The 20557-nt window shown below is 49.4% G+C and overlaps 6 protein-coding genes across 6 annotated transcripts; 3 read left to right on the forward strand and 3 right to left on the reverse strand.

Annotated features, from left to right (window-relative positions):
• Positions 1 to 772: 772 nt before the first annotated feature.
• On the forward strand, positions 773 to 3685 carry LTR84_010732 (uncharacterized protein; the record flags this gene model as incomplete). The annotated part of the gene is made up of 7 exons (XM_064854266.1): positions 773 to 1099; positions 1191 to 1850; positions 1925 to 2213; positions 2267 to 2509; positions 2561 to 2764; positions 3120 to 3392; positions 3435 to 3685. 7 exons carry the CDS (start codon positions 773 to 775, stop codon positions 3683 to 3685), a joined length of 2247 nt encoding a protein of 748 aa, XP_064700182.1.
• Positions 3686 to 4685: 1000 nt separating this feature from the next.
• LTR84_010733 (uncharacterized protein) lies at positions 4686 to 7365 on the reverse strand (the record flags this gene model as incomplete). The annotated part of the gene is made up of 3 exons (XM_064854267.1): positions 4686 to 6507; positions 6561 to 7278; positions 7338 to 7365. The coding sequence occupies 3 exons, from the start codon at positions 7363 to 7365 to the stop codon at positions 4686 to 4688; spliced, it is 2568 nt and encodes an 855-aa protein (XP_064700183.1).
• A 575-nt stretch (positions 7366 to 7940) lies between these two features.
• Positions 7941 to 8771, reverse strand: LTR84_010734 (uncharacterized protein; the record flags this gene model as incomplete). The annotated part of the gene is made up of 2 exons (XM_064854268.1): positions 7941 to 8615; positions 8676 to 8771. 2 exons carry the CDS (start codon positions 8769 to 8771, stop codon positions 7941 to 7943), a joined length of 771 nt encoding a protein of 256 aa, XP_064700184.1.
• A 452-nt stretch (positions 8772 to 9223) lies between these two features.
• Positions 9224 to 10963, forward strand: LTR84_010735 (uncharacterized protein; the record flags this gene model as incomplete). Its single annotated transcript, XM_064854269.1, has 1 exon — positions 9224 to 10963. One exon carries the CDS (start codon positions 9224 to 9226, stop codon positions 10961 to 10963), a length of 1740 nt encoding a protein of 579 aa, XP_064700185.1.
• Positions 10964 to 16014: 5051 nt separating this feature from the next.
• LTR84_010736 (uncharacterized protein) lies at positions 16015 to 17463 on the reverse strand (the record flags this gene model as incomplete). Its single annotated transcript, XM_064854270.1, has 2 exons — positions 16015 to 17281; positions 17408 to 17463. The coding sequence occupies 2 exons, from the start codon at positions 17461 to 17463 to the stop codon at positions 16015 to 16017; spliced, it is 1323 nt and encodes a 440-aa protein (XP_064700186.1).
• Positions 17464 to 18094: 631 nt separating this feature from the next.
• On the forward strand, positions 18095 to 20007 carry LTR84_010737 (uncharacterized protein; the record flags this gene model as incomplete). Its single annotated transcript, XM_064854271.1, has 5 exons — positions 18095 to 18178; positions 18238 to 18309; positions 18370 to 18502; positions 18708 to 19290; positions 19353 to 20007. 5 exons carry the CDS (start codon positions 18095 to 18097, stop codon positions 20005 to 20007), a joined length of 1527 nt encoding a protein of 508 aa, XP_064700187.1.
• Positions 20008 to 20557: the final 550 nt, after the last annotated feature.

Below are 20557 nucleotides of genomic sequence, written 5' to 3' on the forward strand. Positions count from 1 at the left end.
TATGTGATCTTCGAGTGCTGTCATGCCCGGAGTTGCATTGCTACCTAAGTTAAGGGGCTTGGAACCTTAAGCAATAACTGACCCGCCTGATGAGCCTCCTCAGCTTGTAATTACTGTTCCCACAGGAACCGCCTTTAGGCTGGGAGTGTCTCACGACGCTTTCCGAAACCCTAATTAAAGCTCGTCTTATAAGACCCCAAAAGCCTCTAATTACTGTGAACAGAAAAACACACAAACCTGTCCTGCGCCCATTGAAAAGAACTGGATATTGAGCGAATGGAACTCAAGTCCTACGAGTACGTACTTAGTCACTCGATCGACTAGGCTGTGGCTCGGGTTTCCCAGAACCCCGGAGATTCTGTGACAGACTATGACTCTTCAAGTGCTTCAAGATCCCATCGAATCAGTCAAGGCTATCTACCTAGTAAGCTAGGTACACAACGCCATATGTCCCCCAAGCATCATTGGACAGAACCGACCTGGCGCAGCAGCTTTGCCCCTCGCCTTAGCCTAAGGAGCCTGCGGCGGCCCTCTCCAAAGCAGCTGCTCTGATTGGACATTTCCAACACCATCCATTGTGATTTGGGAGACACTGAGACAACGTTGAAGAGGTTTTCAGCCTTATTGTCAAAACCCAACTTCCCAACGCTTCAAATTATTCTCGCACTTCATCAGTTCTTCAGCGCTGCAGAGCAAACTTCCCCAGGTCATTAAGGCGAAACATAGCCAAGAAGATCAAGCTAAGATACAGGAAGCCACACACCAGTTCGCCATGGTGACAGATCAAAGTGTCCGAGAGCATTCTCAAGACGGTTACAGCAAACGCGGTCGCACTGACGGCGCTGATAACAGCAGCGGAATCCAATATCGCGTTGAGTATTGTGATGCAACCAGTGGTAACATCATTCGAGATGAACATGTCAACAGTTTCGATTACAGTTCTCAACCCATTTCTATTGAGACAGTGTTCGTGCTCATCCGGAGATACAGCATCCGAGGAAGATCCGAAATGAGCACAGAGGACGAGTCCAAGAAGTTTCTAGCAGCTCGTACCTATGAAACACCTTCGTATCATATGCGGATAACGTCCATGGCGGTGGTACGTTTTAAGCTCATCTTAAACTGAAGCCCAGGGCCCTGAAGGAATCTCTTTCTATCAGGATAAGGGAACTAATCATATGCGAATGTAGGTAAATGCTTTGCGCTCAGTGGTACGCTACTATCCAGATCAAGATCTCTCGGGTGATGCAATAACGATCCGTCGCCCTTATCCAGTGCTGGTTCATCACTTCGACGAACTGATTGCCTTTCGGGACAGGTGTGCGTCTGTTCCTGTAGATCAAGAACTGTGTCAACGAGAAGAAAACGCTGCTGAGCACCTCACTCTACTACTAGACTATTTGGACAAGACTATCATGCCGGGAGTACGGCTCGAACAGGATCGAATTAGACGAGGATATACTACTTGGGAGTATCAGTGGCTACTGTTCAAACCAGGGACGACGGTTCTCGAACTAGTTGGGGATGATAACGATGAAGCTGAAAAACTGCGGCCAAAGGTGATTTACGGAGTAAGGGGGGGTACATTGAATGATCCACCCAGCAGCTGGAGCATCAGTAATTGGAATTTCGAGCTCGATGTCAACGTGGCTGTGCGAATGAGGCTTTGGACTACCCTCGATAAGTGGGACGGAGAGATGCCGCTCAAGTTCGGTCTCCTCGAGAATGAGGCTCCACGATCTGATCTGACGGCAAGAAAATTTGTGGAGAGTGGTAAGCTGTTGTGGAGTATGCTGAGAAAACAATGTCGGTACTATAACGGCAAGACTAGCAGGACACCATTCCGAAAGGTGAGTGGAGTGAACTTGAGATCAGTGTCTCTAAAATAGCTTTGATGCTGAGCGCACCACTAATGCTGTCCTAGGTTGAAAGTATGGTAATGTTGGATTGTTCAATGTACACCGAAATGGATGGCAGTGGCAATACAATCCATCCTATTTTCGAGGTCGATACATCAGACCTCGTCGCCCGGCGATCGGATTGTTCATGTAAGGTTTGTGAGCAGGAAAAAGTTGGACGTGATAGCACGTTTACTTCGGCGTTCGAAGGCTACGCTTTTCTTAGTCCATATACTCATGGGACTTTGCTCGATCATCAATACATGTTGTTGCCTGTCGAAATACCAGCTTTCGTCTTCAAAACGCGCGCGTGGGGTCCGACACCCTTCTAATGCCACTGATGTTGCGCATGCTGACAAAAAGAGCAGAGTGGCTCCGTGTTTCGAAATTTTCGGACCCGCAATTCGACGAGAGCATGATAAACAACTTGGTGATGGACGCTGATCGAGTTCGGAGCTTAAAGGCGCTGGCAAAAAGTTTTTCAAGGACCAACAAAGATGGAGAGGCCATGACGAAGGGACAATGGACCGCCGATTTTGTGAAGGGAAAAGGCCACGGCTTGATCTTCCTCCTCCATGGTAAGCCTGGCGTTGGTAAGACATGTACCGCTGGTGAGTGACCCTCATGACCCCTTTCAAGACTTCGGAGCTAAGTGAAGGAAGAATGCATTGCGGAGTTTACGAAGAGGCCACTCATGATCCTCACGAGTAGCGACATAGGCATCGAGCCATCAAAGATCGAGGAAACATTGACGAACAAATTCAAAATGGCCATGAGTTGGAACGCGGTTCTCTTGATCGATGAAGCGGATGTGTTTATGGAAAGGAGGTCATCTAGTGACCTCACCCGGAACAGTCTTGTCGCCGGTAAGCGCCATTTTGTGACTCTTATAGGGATCATTCCCTAGAAGATTGAAACGAATCTTACTGTCCTTACGCTCTCATCGAGAGGCAACTCATGGACAACGGAGTCTATCCGTACAGTGTGTGGCGTTTAGTTGACACCACCCCTGAAAACAGCTGGCTCCGATGATTGGCCCATGTGTCGCGGGAACACGCTCATTGGATCAGTTAACTGGTGAACATCGACAGAGGTTGTACAGACTAACTGCCAGACACTATGCCACTTTTCATGCACTCCTAACTTCTAAGTCCTCCAGTCCTCTAATGTTGTTCTGACGGAGAATGAGTACCGGCTAACACACTTCTCTCTACGCAACAGGGTTCCTGCGTGCACTCGAGTTCTATGATGGCATTCTCTTTCTCACGACTAACCGGGTCGGCAGTTTCGACGACGCATTCATTTCACGTATTCATGTCAAAATCTACTACCCTGACTTCACCAACGATCAACGCCAGCAAGTGTGGCAAACATTTGTTGACAAACTCAAGAAGGAGAGAGGAGATTACATGCGTCTCAGTATTGAAGCTAAGGAGTACATGAAGGGAAAGGTAATGGGAGGAATCAAGTGGAACGGAAGAGAGATCAGAAATGGTAAGTGCAGCGATCACCTAGCTTTAGATTGATCCCTTGCAGAACAAATGCAATACGACCGCAAGAGGACTTGTGCTGAGGCTCAGACAGCATTTCAAACAGCAGTGGCGCTTGCGGAATATGACTCGGAGAAGGACGAGGAGGGCAAGATTCTACTCACGGATGAGCACCTCCGAGCCGTGGTCGAGCTGTCCAAGGAGTTCAAAGACTACATTGACACACTGTACAGAGCAGACGAATCCAAACGTGCGGAAAGGAAGCATGAGCGTTTGGACGATTATCACCCAAAATAGGGGGTTCACCAGTGGAGACCATGCTTTTATGAGGCGAGGTATGAATGAATGAATTGCTTGGAGGCCCTCGAACTGCGATGGGGACGCCCCCCTATATACACCAAGCTATATAGTAGGGGCCCTCAAACTAGGGTCGTTGGGCACTAGGTGCACCTTAACACTCTACCAGCCTATTGCCCGAGTTCTCAGAACTTCACAGACAGAGAGAGGGGGGGGAGAGAGAGAGACGCCAGGATCGAGGGACTGGTCCCAGGTGACCAACAGAATGCTTTGATGAGACGTATACCTATGATTGAATGGAAACAAGGAGTTAGATTGAGGATGGTCACGGTAGGCGGGATAATGGTACGCAATTCATCATCAACTAATGCATCACGACTTTACGATCATGAAATGCTATTTGAATCATTGTTCCTCCCGCTTAAAACTCGGCGAATTTATCCACGACATGTACTCCTTCCTCCGATACAGTATAAAAGGCACCATGAGAGAAGTTGAATTCATGGTAGAGAGACTCAAGAGAAGGCTATGCCACTCCGGAGTTAGTGATGATAGTGCCGTTAGCATAACGATGGAATGGTCTAGCGAATATGACGTTAAGAGCATGCATTGGGAGCGGGATAGGATACAATGAGTCAGCAGGAGAATAGACTATCGACATGGGCAAGTTAGGGTTTAGAAGTCGATAGTTGGTATTTAATTTTTCCCCCTGCATGGGATCTTTTGGTTTGCTGGCGACAACGAGGTCTTGCCTTTTATTCCATCTCGTCTCGTTGACGCTTGGGTAATCATGAAACTAGGTAATTGGTAATGATGAAAAACGAAGCATTATAAAGGATGATTTCGTGCACTCCCGTGGGCCAGCCGGTTGGCCAAAGATTTCCTCACCAAGTCTCCGGATCCGCTCGCGGACGCCTTCTTCTCAGCCTCGTCCCGTAGGGCTGGTAAAACACCCGGACTCTCACCATACCACACCTTTGTGTATTTAGGTATAGATACTCTACAGAGACGAAAGATTGTTAGTAAATTGTTCACGAGAAATAGTTTTAGAGGATAGATTGAAGGAAAGACTCGCCTCAGTCATAGAGTTGACTTGAATACCCTTCTCGGCCATTTCCTCCTCGCACAAGAAATCCAATTGCATCCAGACGAGATGTCCACGGATCTTGTCCATTTCCTGCCTGATCAACTCTGCCGGCATATGCGGATCGTGGAGATGGCCCTGCTTGATTGTCTTGCGAGGCGCAAAGGAGTCGTAGTCCTTCCATGTCTTGATGTTGTTGTCGGGATCTGCACGGAACAAGTGGCGGTAGACCTCGGTGTTGGTTGTGGCCTGGGACGTCCATTTCTCCCAGACAGCGTCTCCGAGCGGGTCCGCAACGAAATCCCACTCTTCGCCTGAATATGAGTCGTTCGGGCAGACTGTGGGCGGCTGTGCGTTTGGATCGTTGCTGCCGTCGACTTCCTGTGCTTCAATTATGCCGAGATGTTCGCGCCACAGATGTCGGCGGAGTGTTGCGGCGTGGTGGCCTGCCTGGTAGGGCTTGCCGTCCATGGTGGACTCCAGGATCTTGGTGTCGGTCATGACGATGGAGAGTTCCGAGTCGTGTCGGCCCAATTGCGAGCGGTCGTTCAGGTTGCTGGACCCACAGATGACGGTCTTGTCGTCGGCGATCAGGAGTTTCGCGTGGATGTAGAGTTCCTCTTGCACGAAGTTCTCCTTCTCGTCTTCCGGCTCGCCTTCCCACGGTTCCTCACTGACCAGCCCGCCGCGCGCCATGGCGTCTTCAGCAATCGAATCAGTTGAAGTGATGGGGTCTTCGGCTCCGCCGTGTCGTCTGGAAGCTTCGAATTTGCGTTTTCGGTCGATGATTCGCTCGTGTTCGTCTTTGCTGACGGCCAGGTCTGCAGTTTCTTCGTCTGATGAGGAGTCACCTGCGTAGCCGTGAATGCCAGAGCCCATGATTTCTTCGGCTTCGGCGCGCTGGAGTTGTTGATACGTGACGCCGGATTCTTCTTCTTGTTTAATGAGCGCAGGGGTTTTGTTGATACGGTCATAGGCACGGAGGTTGAACACGAAGATGTACTGCGTCGGATCGAGGCCGGCCTTGGTGAGCTGACCCATGATGGAGTGTTCTCCACGATTGATGGACTTGAATTGATAGTCCATGATGGCACGCGTACCAATGGCGGCGTCTTCTCGAAGATCGCCTGCGAAGCCCGGGATGGCGGGAATGACAATGATGATGCGGAACTTTCGACCTTCCTCGTGGGCACGAATGCATGCGTTTACCATGGCGCGGCCAATGGTGTTGCTGACTGGGGCTTGCTGATCACCTGTGGCTGTGATGAAGAACTGGTTTTCGATGTAGACGTAATGTTGTGCCTTTTCAATCACTTCGATATAGGCATTTTGGATACTATGGTCAAGCAAAATGCCGCTGCTCCAATCATCGCTGCTGCGTACGATTTGAGCGTGGACTGAGCCTGCGTTCTGTAGTCCTTTCCCTTCCAGAGGGGTCAAAGGATGGTCGATGTAATTTCCTACCGGATGTTTGGGACGTTGTACAGCAATGAGATCTTCATCGGGATTAGAACCATCAGAGCGAGATCTTGTACTCAGGCAGAGATAGTCGACTCCCTCATCACGTTTGTACTTGTCCCGCTTAATGAAATTCCATCTCAAGACGAAATGCTCGGCGATGTCAATTACACACTCTCCGACCAGTCCCATGGCGACATCGTGCCATGGCATTCTTCCGTAGTCAGTCTTGTTCAACTCGTTGTTGGACCAATCTTCAACAGTTTGGAAATCCATGATTCTGGAAAATAGTCAGTGAGCTGTGGACGATTTGAGCCGGAAGATGGCTCTTACCTGTTGTTATTGAAGTCTTGTCCTGGAAAGATTTCGTTGACAACGCCAGATGGATGCACATCGGCGAGGATATGTTGCCTAATATCCCATCTACCATAACACAAATCCAGCCCTCCAATGAATGCGAGGTGATAGTCGACGACGATGAATTTCTCATGATGAGCCCAGTAGAAAGTCATGTCACCAAAGTTCTCGAAGACATTGTGATCTGGATGACGCATGATATGAATGTTGCCATGTCCAGGGGTACCCTCTGGGCAAAGCGCCCTCAAGGCGTGCTTGGTATGGGCAGAATTGCAAGTTAAAGCCTGTGAAACCTCCTTGTAGACAATAACATAAATCTGAACACCACGCTCGGCGGCGCGCTTGAGGATTTGATCAAGACGCCATTCTTGGTTGAAAAATGGCGGACGACGCAAGAACAACTCCGGGGATAGCCACCAGTCTTCGATATAAATGGTTTCTTTGGCAGACTCGAGTCCTACAGAGACGGCCCACATATAGTCACGGCCATCGACATACCATTTGATGTTGTTGGCGTCGCGCTCCGGGAAGAATGACTTGAAGCGATGACTATCACATATGGCGGTTCTTTTGCGGTCGGTAGCTTGCTCATGTTCCTCATCATGGCGATGATTGGTATTGACAATGTTGCCGAGCTTGCCTATTTTGTGCTTGAGATGAATGGCTTTGATCTTCGCATCGTGCAACTTGGTATCTAGTGATCCATCATCAAGTTGAAGTCTCAGGTTTATAATCTTGGAAGTCTATATTTACCCTTGAGTTTTTCACGAAGGGCCTTCATCTTGATTAGACAGAGCCTGTCAATCTACTGCGAAGTTGAGGTTCTGGAACAGACTGAGAGTGGCAGTGGGGGTTCTGATGCCAGCCGTGCGACCAGGCACGGGCAATTCCAGGCTTGAGAAAGAGATGGTAGAACAAGCCGACCACTGCAGAGTCATAGGAATGGCAACAGTTGAAAGTAAAGATCGAGAACCACTACAGCAATGTAAGTCGGTAGTCGTGGAAGTCTTACGACTACTACCAAGACATCTTGTTTTCACATGGAGTCCCCAGTGTCAGTGATTTCCGACAATACGTCATCTCCAACTCTAGCCTTGATTGTTACAGTTCCCCTCCATCTGCCACAACCAGTCCTCCCCTCGGCCCATCAAGCGAGCCAGCCATCTTCATCTATTGGTTAGCCAACACCATGATCTGGAGTAATGTTGCCAGTTTCGTCTCTGCAAGGCTGGATCTCGCGGAAATCGCTTTCCCCTGACAATCGGATTAAGTATTGGTTACGACACCCGGTATATTCCTACACTTTTGCGCACGCTTGCAACTTGGGCCGCTCCCCATAAGAAAAAGCCTCTTCGTTCACATCCATCCAAATGACCCATCAAATTCCCAGACCACATCATCCTGTGGTTTAATGCGAATGTCCTCAAAACTTGGAACTCTCCCAGATTCGTAGTACTCGACCAAGGCTTGCATGTCGGTTTCATCCATCGCATTGAAATCATCGGTGCTCCAACTATCGCAGACTCGGCTCATCCAACCCATTCGCTTATTGATGTCGCGTGTGCTCTTGCCTGGTGCAACTCGCCGAAGTTTCCTGCGAAGTTCGCCAACCTTCTTAATGCTCTCTCCTGTGCCCTCGGGAAGCATATCGCCAATCTGTCGACGAATGGCAGCAGCCAATCTTGGTCCATTGCCGTTTGTAGACACCATGATTTGCAACGGGCCATCGCGATGAACACTGCCAAAGTAAAAGTCGCACTCAGGAGGCACGTCGGCAATATTGGCGGGCACTTTTAGTTTCTTGCAATATTTCCAGATTCTTGATGAAGCATCAGGGTCATCGATGGCTGTCAGCACCATTGCGACATTCTTCTGTGGTTCGAGATCGAGAGGCAAAAACACTCGGTCGATGTGGGTGACCTGCTTGCGCTCAACTCTGTATGCCACCTCTTCGTTAAGCCCAGCACGAGGACAGACGACCGTGACTTTTGCATCGGCATTGAGGAGATTGACAATGCGTCCCGCAGCAACCTATCCGCTTGATTAGAAAACTCGTTATCTCTCAATCAATCGGCATTGGGCAGAACCAACCTCACCTCCGCCAATGACCAGAACCTCTTTATTCTTGATCTGCCATGCCAGTATCAAGGAACCTCCTCCTTGAATCTCGGGATGCTCGTTAGGCATTGTGGATGCATGTGGACGAGAAGAGCCATGGAATCACAACCCCGAGGAGATGGATAGATAGAAGGAATGCGCAGACAGAAGCGCAACCGGGGATTTGATCCAGGCGGCATTGATAAGATTAGATTGAGCATCATCACGTGAATCGACGATCATTGTTCCTGCCTCCAGATTCAAGGTTTTAAGTCCCGAAACACTAGCCCACTAGCCCCCCACTATCTGTTGCTAATGACTAACTAAACGACTATCTCAAAAAAGTCACCACAGCTTCACTTTGAAATTCCTCACCACTCCTGCTCCAGTTTGTTGTTTCACCCATTTCAAACTTCCTCAGGAAGTTATACCATCAACTTGGATTCTATCCCTGTTGAACTCTTCTTCCGTCTTACCCCTGTCCCACTGGTGCATTGTACTCGTTTCTCCACCTCCATCCTACCAGGAAAGGAGACCCAAAGATGAGAGGTGTCAAAATATTCTCAGGCAGGTCCCACCCCGTTCTGGCAAACAAAATTGCCGAACGGTTGGGAAGTGACCTGGGTAAGTGTGACCTCGGGAATTTCTCAAACGGGGAGATCAGTGTACAGATTGGTACCTCCATCAGAAATGAGGATGTCTTCATTGTTCAGAGCGGCAGCCCGCAAACTAATGATAGCGTTATGGAGATGCTCATCATGATCGCTGCTTGCAAAGGCGGTTCCGCAAAATCAATTACTGCCGTCATGCCGTATTTTCCCTATTCAAGACAGTCAAAAAAGAAGGCTCACCGTGGTGCCATTACTGCCAAAATGTTGGCCAATCTTCTGGTGGTGGCAGGTGTGGACCATATCGTCACCGTTGACCTTCATGCCTCTCAGATGCAGGGTTTCTTCGGCAAGCCTGTTGATAACCTGTACGCGGAACCAATCATTGCTCGATGGATCAAAAACAATGTTCCCCACTGGAGGGACGCAGTGGTGGTAAGCAAAAACGTCGGTGGTACGAAGAGGGTCACTTCCCTCGCAGACGCTCTCAAGCTTCGCTTCGCTCTTGTTTCTACAGATCGTTATCGTTCTCGACCGTCACACCATAACACGAACCTCATGGACAGTACTATATTTTTCGATGCGGTGGAACCACAAAACCTTAGCTACAGACAGCGGCTCAGTGATGGTGATGACGGCGAGGAGGCTGATACCGAATCTGAAAAGCCTAGTGACTGGGATCGGCGCCAGGATCTCGCTCACCGCGGCCGCCACCCTCTTATCAACGGTACCACTCGAGCTGGAAGACCAAAAGCAGTGACAATTGCCTCAAGCCCCTTGGTACAAACGACGCGCATGGAATCCTCATCCCCTCCCCCTTCCCCAACTCGACTGGGGCGTGCCGAGACTATCCCGAGTGCGCGACGGCCCTCAGAATACGAGGCCAACGAAGCCGCAAATGACGAAAGAGCACGCGACGTGATTGTTGGGCGATTAATACAAGGCCACCTGGTTGAAGATGACCACCCATCCCCTGGTATGTCTAGTATGTCAGCCTCTATCACCGGCTTTCCGGGTGATCGTAATTCGCAAGAGGCTGCAGAAAATACTGGCTACGACCCAATGACATCCTCTTTCGTATCCAATGCGTCATCCTTTCAACCTGAGCATGCCCTTGGTGGTACATTCGATGCCGCTGCAACCTCAGATGAAGAAGAGGAGGGTATCAAGAATCCCGACCTTGAACACACTATAACCCTGGTCGGCAATGTCAAGGACACAACCGTTCTCCTGATGGACGACATACTCGATCGATCAGGCTCCTGGATAGCGGCAGCAGAGACATGCGTCAAGATCGGCCATGCTAAAAAGGTCTACTGCATTGGTATTCATGCTCTTTTTGGTGAGGATGCTCTCGAAGAATTAGAGGACTGTGACTGCATAGACCATATTGTGGTGACAAATACCTTCCCCATATCCCCTGAACGCGTTCGTGCTTCGAAAAAGTTGATCATGATCGACTTGTCTGGTCTATTGGCGGAAGCCATTCGGCGAAACCACCACGGAGGTAAGGAAGTTACCCCATTTGATGGGCAGCTCGCTGATCTGAACAGAGGACATTTCGACCTTGTTCCAATTGCACGACTAGGGAGCTCTGCAACTGCCCAAAACGACTTCCGTTTCGACTTCACCGCCAGATATCGAGTCCGCGATATCTTCCACCCATTTTCGTGAGTATGAACCAATGTAGATCCCCAAATCGACCAACACGAACCTGGCAGTGGGAACTTCAACCCCAATGTGGTCATGAACCGAACTTTTACTGTCGTTACCACGAATATTCTCGGTCGTCACTTCGGCTTGATACCAGGGAGCTGAAGGAGCGCCTTGATTGGCACTTTGAAGCATTAGACCCCTTTTTCCAAAGTCGACTCATCCTGGTCAGTCTGCAGGCTAGCAATCTACTTAGCAGACAACAGCCTTGCGAAATTTCGGATCTCAAAGCCACCGATCCCGTGGATTGGTGCGCCTAAACCAGGACTCGTGGCTGTTTCAATGCGTCCAGCATGATCTAAGTTCCACAATCGTACACCCAGAAAGTTCATGCTACGAGCTTCCGACTCCCGATCGCATAGGAGATCGCTCTCCGAGATCTAAGTTTTCCTTGCATGTATGACAGCTCAGATCCTTTGGTACGATAGCGCTTGTCAAAGTCGCCAATCGACAGATTTACACGCCTGCTTCAATGTACTTGAAAAGCTTTGCCATGCTCAAAGGCTGAAAACTAATACGATACGTATGACATCAACTAATCACCAGCTTGAGGGGATGGTTTTCCAAGTATACGAAGTTCCAAAGTGTTGTTCATGCGTCATGCACGATCTTGAACATCCGATCCCGATCCCCTGCTAATATGGGCATCCCAGGCGAAGCCGGGCGCTAACGCCTCAAGTTTGAGATTTGGTTTGGGTGCGATTAGGGCACGGATCCGGCGGGGGGCCTCGCCAAAGCCCTCTTTTGAATTTTGGGGTCCGCTAGGCACTCGTATCGTGAGATCGTCACCCACTTTTTCCGGTGATCGCCCGGACCCATGTCTCTGGGACTACTTTGCATCAGACTGCCATTGCTAATTGTTTCACTCAAGTCACCTTGTAATCCCGAGCATCTTCAAAGATCTTTCGGGAATCGGGATGACAACGGCAATGACAGAACTTTGGGGAGCGTCCAATCTCTCTTTTTTTGCCCATTCATTCCGACGAGGCATAACACCGCCCCACCAAGCTATCCGACATCCCACGGATTGAGAGACAAGCTCTTGAAGCTGAACCCCACGCCAGTGATAGATTGACATGGATATGGTACTTGCTGTGTCTACAATGACACGGGGTTTGATATTCAAATATCCTTGTTTGGTCTGTAGATGAAATCTTCAAACGTCAACGAATTGCCCTGGTCAGTGGTCAAGCCTTGACCGCTTCCGATGCTCAGAACCTACCTCAAATGGTCCTAGAGCCCGGGTGGAAGGCAGTCCCGTTTAGCTTTACATCTCTAAACCTTTTTGATGCGCTTGACTCTACCGAGAGCAGAACAATCACAGCAGTCATGTCTGTCAACTTAGGGTCCACACAGATGATGACACAGCTGGCCCAAGAAACCACCAACATATCTGTTGTCCAATGGTGACCACCTTTTTTCACTCTTTTATTACCACATGGACGAACGCAAAGCAGTCAGTCACAGAAAACGACCTGCAAGCTTGGTGACTGGTCAATGCATCTGTGGTGCCCTCGTGCCATACTGAATTTGTGACGATATGATCACGTTGGAAATGCTTGCTATGACAAGAAGTCGACGAAAGGCTCCCTTCAGAGATTACACGTCCTCGAGTGTCTGACTCTCACGGTGTACCACACAGAGGGCGTCTCACGACTATTTAAGCTCGGTTCTCGAATCCTGCTTTCGATCTCCGACGACCACACCTTCTATACGATTTGGATTAGCCCTGAAGTTTACTCATCAAGACTAAGTCCAGACTTTCGCAATACCTAATCCTCAATATTCAACACAAAGCAACCCAAATCACCATGGCAAGATCCAATACCGACGTGAGTGCCCATTTGAATATCTATCAATATCCGCAACATCTCTGAGAACCTTTCCTTAATAGCCTGCAAACACTGGATTGAACCGCACTTGCGAGATCCGCAATTGCCCGGGACATATGATGGGGAAGATCACTGCTCCACCTGGTCCGCAATTCTGGATTTGTTCTGCCTGTAATACTAAGGTAACACAAGTTCACCAATGCGTCTATTGCAAATTCAACCTTTGCAGTCACTGCAGAAGCTATGGTGACAAGTGGCGGAATCTACCGAACGCAAGGTACACCCCATCATCTGGCTGACCTGTTGAACCACCTGGAAACGAGTGAGGTGAAGACCACCATGTAAGTCAGACTGTTACAGTGACTTTGGATATTGATCTGACATTTAAACCATAGCTGGTTGATATTGACTTCAGGGCCTTCAAGCGTCAGACACACTCCGTCTGCTGTGGCTCTTTTGGGCATGCTGCTTTAATCAACTTTCTCGACATTGCGCGGCGTCTGGGTGCCTACCAGGTGAGATCGGTTTGACTGGTTGATGGACACGCAATGAGAAACATTGCCATATCTTTATTTTGTTGGGCCACATTCTCCTATTCATGCCCTGCGATGGGACGAATGTTGGAATGAATGTGCACGGATGGTGGACCAATCTCGGAGTGACAGTAACATGAGCTCTTGTGCGTGCTCATGTGGACGTGTACAACTATACAAACGCGCTTACACTTTATGCTACATTCTCAACTGTCCCCAGTCAGTCAACGAGTGACCAAGACGGCCAGATCTTCTGAATCACACTTCTCTCCCACCGAATTCCTTTTGATCCAGTGAATACCACACTGGCCTGTCTCTTTACAGCCTTCTCACTCCTGGCGCTTCTTGGATCTCACTCCCTGCTCACCCATCTAATCGTTGAGATCTGAGTCCGGCACTAGTTCGAACTTTCTCACGCCCATGTCAGCAACCGGCACCAGGAAGCCTTCTACCCTTATGATTCTGCATGGTATGGTCTCCATAAGCAAAAACCCCCATGCACAATGTGACTTCCCTGGCTCACATGAATCCAAAAGCGGCAAGGTCTAAAGTATAACCTGCTATAGACGTCGCCGCGGACCGGAGATATCAGATTCTCCCGGACAAAGTGGGCGAACATCCACAGTTGTAGACGGCATCATGAAGAAACACACGACGGCGTAATATATTACTTCCATGTCCTACCGATGCCAAGTGACAATACCTATCTAGACTCTTCCAGGACGGGCACATACCATTCCCAATCCATAGGAAAGGTGACCCACAAGCCACAAGAAAGCTGAAATCGAATGTGTGAAACAGGATATGCGCCCATGTAGTCCATCCTTTCAGCCCTATTCGAGCGAACTGAAGGCACCCACGGAGCAGGACATCTCATCGCCGACTACTCATTCGAGCTGAGCACCAAGCTCCCCAAGCTAGAAGGGGCCAGAGCCTGTGATCTAGACCCCGCGGCTTGGTATAAAGTTGGAAGAAGCCAGCTGGATGCGGCAAAAGATGAGACCGTTTTGGACTTTTCGTGGACGTTACATTAGGATGCGACCATGCATGCATACATGCATGACGGTGCCCAGTGCGCCAACCCCCGAAGGAGTATGACCCGTTGGTGCTTGGGAAAGCAAGGTTTTCTTCTTCTCCTTGAGGAAGCAAACTACCGGTACCTAGGAGTAAAGAAGGCCTGGCTGACGAGCAAGTGAGGCTTTAGAATAGAGTTCGGAAGAAAAGGGGGGAAAGGAACGGGCTCCCGAGACCCCCGGTAAACTCTCGAGTGCCGGATGGTCGTCACTCGCCTGAGGCTCGCCGGGCCTAACGTGCGGGTTGTGCACTCCGGCGTGCGTGCCAGGTTTCAAAGCCTTGTCTTACATTGTACGTAAGGCTTGTTTCTTAAGCTTTATTAATGCGAGGTCAATTCTTCAGGCTAAGAATCGGTAGTGAGACAGGTAGGTAGAGTAGGCACCCAGGTACGCAACTACCTTCGCACATACCTACCTATCTAACTGACTTGAACATGTCAGACGACAAAAACATTTGGTTGGTATTATTCATTTGTTTAAGCGAGTATCATTCTTCCTATCTCCAGCGCATGCAACGAAACCGCCAGCCAGTCGGTCCGTCAAGTCAAGTTATTTAGCGATCTTCTTTAGCGAGCGGTGACTGGCACCCTTCCCCCGACTCGCTTCGCTTTCACCCCGAGCCATTCGTTATTCACTCTCGCGTCTCCGCCATGCACGCTTGATTAACTACCGAGTACGGCTTGCTGATTGACACCTGTCTGACCATGTAAGTTATTTAGTAGTCACCGAGTAGTCCCAGCTAACGACTCAGCTCCGTGTGAACCCGAGTGGGTAAGCTCATACTAGTTGTTGGGTGACAACCTTAGGCGTAGGGTGGAACCTGTATCTCTTCACCCTGGCGTTCTTTTCAGCCGTCGCTTCTGCCGACTGAAGGTTTTCTTCTCTGATAGCGTCCATTTACCTGTCATGATGAAACCTGATGCATCCGGTCTCCGTGGTATTTCGTCTATACAGAATGTTATTCGTGCGGGCTTTTTGGCAGTACCCTGCTAGTCATCTGCAGCCACCTCGTAGTCTCGCTGCTGGGAGAGACGAGTATGAGCGAGTGGCTGCGTTAAGTAGCCTGATAGGATTTCCCATGCGTCCGTTCGGTACCAGTAGCGAACCTTATTCTTTGTTCTTTCTCGCCAAAGGCTGGAGTAAGGCATTGAACTGACGTCGCCGATGGTCTGGATCACCAGTAGGCGAGAGGAATTGGTTTTGAGATGGTGTTCTGCATTATTAGAGTGATTCTGCACAGTCGTGGACTAGAGCTTTGACAGAGAAGGCTTTTCCCTCATGCCAGAGCATTCAAGTGTAGTTTGACTAACAAATCAAACTATAATGTTAGGCCTTGTAGAACAGGTCTTGAATCGCACCCGAAGATGGAGACATCCAGGCATTGCCTTGAAACAAACTCATGAAGAAAATTGACCGGGGATAGCAGTTGGGAAAGGAGGACAAGGCAAGCAAATGACATTGAACCTAAATATTTCGCTAATCGCAGCAACACCAACCCGTTGAGTTATGACAACTGATCCCATCCTCCGCTTGTCCACGATCAAAGAATGTACCTTCTATAATCCTTTGATGACTCATGAGAACTCCCGGCCTTCTAGCACGATGGGTGCAACAAGGGTCCAGCTGTAGATGGCGTAGCATACCCAAGCACTGGTGATTTTGATCCAGCTGGCCCAGTATGTGCGTCCAACTGGCGTGAAGTCGCTCTTATTTTCTGGGTCCATTTGTTGCGTGAACAACGTCGCAACCCAGCAAGTTGCGAAGAAGAATATTATATGAAAGAGAGTGTAGGTATACTGAGTCCCTTGTCGTTCATCATCCTTTCCCCCTTTGGTGTTGACTTCTTCCTCTTCATCTGAATCCTCGTCGAGAGCAGATGCAGGAAGAGCGCCACTTTCAACTGCAGCCCGCATAATCTCTCTACGAGATGCAGGTTGTTGAGTAACCAGACCATGTTCATTCTCGTCTTGATTTAATTGAGCATAGTTGTTGCTGGAATGATTTGTTCCAATGGCAAAGCCCTGAGTGGCAGCACGAGTGGTGGTGTAGGCAATCGTGAGAATGGTGACAACAGCACCGAGGACAATGGTTGTGGTTCTTGCACCTCGTGCGCGAACAAGAGGATTGCAATTCTTATCATCAGGTTCCATGCACACGGCAGAGAAAGTGAGGTAAGTGCAGTAGACAGCAACCATGGCGGATTGGGCTAGACCAGCTTTGGGATTGGCTTCTTGAATGTTTGGTTGAACGCTGAGGACGGTGATGATACATAGGAAGATCAAGTTGATAGTAATGGCTGAAATATTCATGCTGCAACCACTTTTTGCGAAATAGATGTACATGACGATGGTCATGGCAAAGGCACCAATATACATGCCAAGACTTGACCCCATAAGTAAGACTTGCCAGAGGCGGTAATTTGGACCATCTCCTTGATCAATCTTGTCTTGACAGAGTTCGGCCCACGTGTGAGCCAAGTCAACGAGGAGAATCAGCCCGAGAAGAACGAAGAGAATGGCGCCAGAGTAAGCAATCCAATTCCCCCAAAAGAGAAAGAAGCCTTCGGGAATGAAGAAGCTGAGTACGATGAAGGCAAGCCAAGCAATGATCTTAGGACCCCAGAAACCATTTTGAAGACCGGCTCTTGTGTCTTTTGTGCTCTTGACGCCAAGGAGGAGGACGGAAAGGATGAGATGGAAGAGGCCAAGGGCGAAGTTGATACGTTGAACAGCGAAATATCCATAGCAGTTGGAAGAGCCACATTTGAAAGTCATGTAGTCCAATGTCAGATGTTCCAGTTTCCGAATAGCCCAAGGAGTGAGCATGACCCATGCAACGATACTGTTAACCAAAAGAATGACAGCATATGCGATTCTGGTAGCGATGGAGGAGCGGAACTTGGACATGCCACATGGACCACACAGCATGGAACAAGAAGCGGCTCCGCAACATGATGCCCCGACTGACCAGAGTGTAGCAGCTGAAGGGAGGAGAAGAGCAGGAACAGCGAGGATGGCGCCCATGTTGAAGTGAGTCGACCTCTAGGTCGGAGGTGGTGGGTAGAACCCGACGCAAGCAGGATTTGATGATCCTGTGAGAGAAGAATTGAGTATATTGATTGAGGGCTAAAGGATTTGAATGTTGTGATGATGTTTCGATTGCGAGATTCGTGGTGAGCCTGCGTGGTTCGTTGTCGGATGGAGGCGCAGGATGAGGTTGTCAAGGAAGGAACTGTAGCGGCGGCGAATGGGTGGCAGGAAGCACCGAGGATGGAACCAGGCGGCAGTGACGGCACGAGAAGACCCAAGGTGGCAAGTTAGCCGAGGTGGGCAGTTGCCGGTGCTCGCAAGTGGGAGACCGTATCAGCGCTTCTCCGTAATGGCATTAGAAACACGCCAACCATTTATCCGCGGGCGTGGGATCCCAAGTCCCGGCTGCGTCGTGCCTCAACATCTCCCAAATCTTGAACGATAATGTCCGTCTGTTGATGTTCAATGGCCGAAACAAACCATTGCGTGCTTGCACATCCTCCGCTTCTTGTTTTGGGTCTTTAAACAATCACAACCTTCATGACTCGGTGATCAGCAATCATTAGCTGAAGTTCGGCATGGACTGACACCTTCACTCTTCACTGCACCAACTGCGACTGCGAACATGTTACTAGATTCCGAGCCAAAGAAGGCTCGGATCCTGACCGTTGTCTTCTGTACCATCACCTCGCTGGCCTGCGGTACCAATGTGAGTCCCTCCTCAGCCATCTGATCGATCTTGATCTCAATCTCACATGAATCGTATAGTATGGCTACTCCGTATGGGGCCCGAGTTTCGCTACCCATCTGAAACTCTCTGCCACCGACAGCAACCTTATCGTACGAGTCACCCATCAAGAGAAGAACCTCACGGACGTCAAGGACTGACTGAAATTATAGGGCACCTTTGGAAATCTGGGCATGTATGCCACCGGAATACCAGCAGGGATGATGGTAGATGCCAAAACCCCACGTTGGGGAATAGTTCTGGGAATGTTCTTTTTTGCGATTGGCTATTATCCCATCGCTCGAGGTATGCATAGAACATTCTTCTGCATTTATTGCACTGGCTGAGCGTTTGTAGTATACCTGGCAGGACCAGGCGCATACAGTGTGGCATCAATATGCTTGTTTTCCTTCTTTACAGGTGCTGGAAGTTGTTCAGCATTTACTGCCTCCATCAAAGCCGGTAGGGTTGGCATCCGCGACATCTAAGACCGATCACTGACTCTGAGCAGCCGCCTTGAGTTTTCCTGACTCCCGAGGAACCGCTACAGCCTTTCCTCTTGCAGCCTTTGGACTAAGCGCATTGTTTTTTGCCGGCATTGCTCTCCTACTCCCTGCCGGAGTCTATAGTTTCCTGGTTCTTCTGACCGTTGGCACTGTTATCCTACCCTTGTTATCTCTCCCGTTCGTTCGTATTCCAAGCCATGATCCCTATGAGCACCTCCCACAGAACGAAAATCAGGCACTTCATCGGACAAGCTCATCTATCAGCCGTCCAGAACGTCATTCTCAATCTGAAGAACCAGGTGCGCTCAATAATTCTCACAATTCAAAATCCCCAACGAACGGCAACAACCTAGAATCGTCCATACCCCACCCTATCACCGATATTCCCAACACCGAAAACTCCTCCCTACTGTCTGACTCATCAGAAGACTTTGAAGATCTCGAGAACTCCAGGCATTCCCATTCTGACAAAAACACCGAATCTCCTCATTTAGACATTCGTGGGCTGGCCCTTCTCCCCCTGCCCGAATTTTGGCAATTGTTCTGTATGCTCGGACTATTGACTGGCATTGGCCTCATGACAATCAAGTGAGTTTGGCGACCTTCACTCTGAGCCACAGCGAAGATTCATGAGCTAACTTTTATTCAAGTAACATTGGGAACGATGCGCAAGCACTCTGGAAGCACTACGATCCATCCACCACAGTTGAATACATTGAAAAGCGCCAAGCAATGCATGTCTCGATCCTATCGTTCTTCTCATTTTCTGGCCGTCTCCTCTCGGGTATTGGGAGTGATATACTGGTTTCTAAACTCGGCCGTTCACGCTTCTGGTGTCTCTTTGCATCTGCTGTCATCTTCTGCTTGGCCCAAATTACAGGGACAGCGGTCCAGAACCCACACTTCCTGGTCCTGGTGTCTGGACTGACAGGCCTTGCCTATGGCATCCTCTTTGGCGTATATCCAAGCCTGGTTGCGCATTGTTTTGGTGTGCACGGGCTGAGTCAGAACTGGGGCACCATGACACTTGCGCCAGTTATCTCCGGCAACATCTTCAACCTCTTGTACGGGTCGATTTACGACTCGCACAGCGAGGTTGACAGTGAGAACGGTCACATGGAATGTCTCGTGGGCCGCACATGCTACGCCCAGGCATATTGGGTTGCACTGGGTGCAGCCATCCTTGGAGTGGGCACCTGTCTATGGACCATCCGCCACGAGTACGTGGTGCACAGTCGACAGAACCCCAAACTTGAGCGAGGACGAGGATTCAGCAGGAGGTCTGACCATGAAAGACTCGCGTGAAAGAGTAAATATTTTAATTTGCCATATCGGCCATAGAGCTCACATAACCAAGTATGTGAGATATCCAGGCATTTCATGGTTCTTACGCGAGGGCAAAATGCGCCGTTGTCCTCGATATAGACGTTAGACTGTCTGCTCAATCTCTGTTATTGAGGCATTAGAAATGGAAGAGATTTGTAGAAAACTACGACTTTGTATGTTCACAGAGCAATAAATCGAATGAAACTTTTTCCACGCAAAGCATTGTCGCTCACAGTGATCTGCGAGTCTGGCTGACAGTAGCTCACGTCAAGCCAATGAATTATGGATTCAGGTGTGATGGTGATCACGATCTATGTGGGCGGCAGCCTGCCGCTGGAATCCATCGCAATTCGATCTTTTCCTCGCAGATGCAGAGGGGCACACGTTATTCACCTATAGAGATGTAGAGTAATACCCAGAGGTTGCAAGCCTGTTCAACCGGCAATCCGGCGCAACGCCCTGGTGTGCTGGAGAATTCCACGCTCGAAAAGATCAGAGAGGAAAATGAAGAGCCCCATCATCTCTATCA

Source organism: Exophiala bonariae (assembly GCF_035927105.1).
Source record: "Exophiala bonariae strain CCFEE 5792 chromosome Unknown scaffold_48, whole genome shotgun sequence".
Classification (NCBI taxonomy): domain Eukaryota; kingdom Fungi; phylum Ascomycota; class Eurotiomycetes; order Chaetothyriales; family Herpotrichiellaceae; genus Exophiala; species Exophiala bonariae.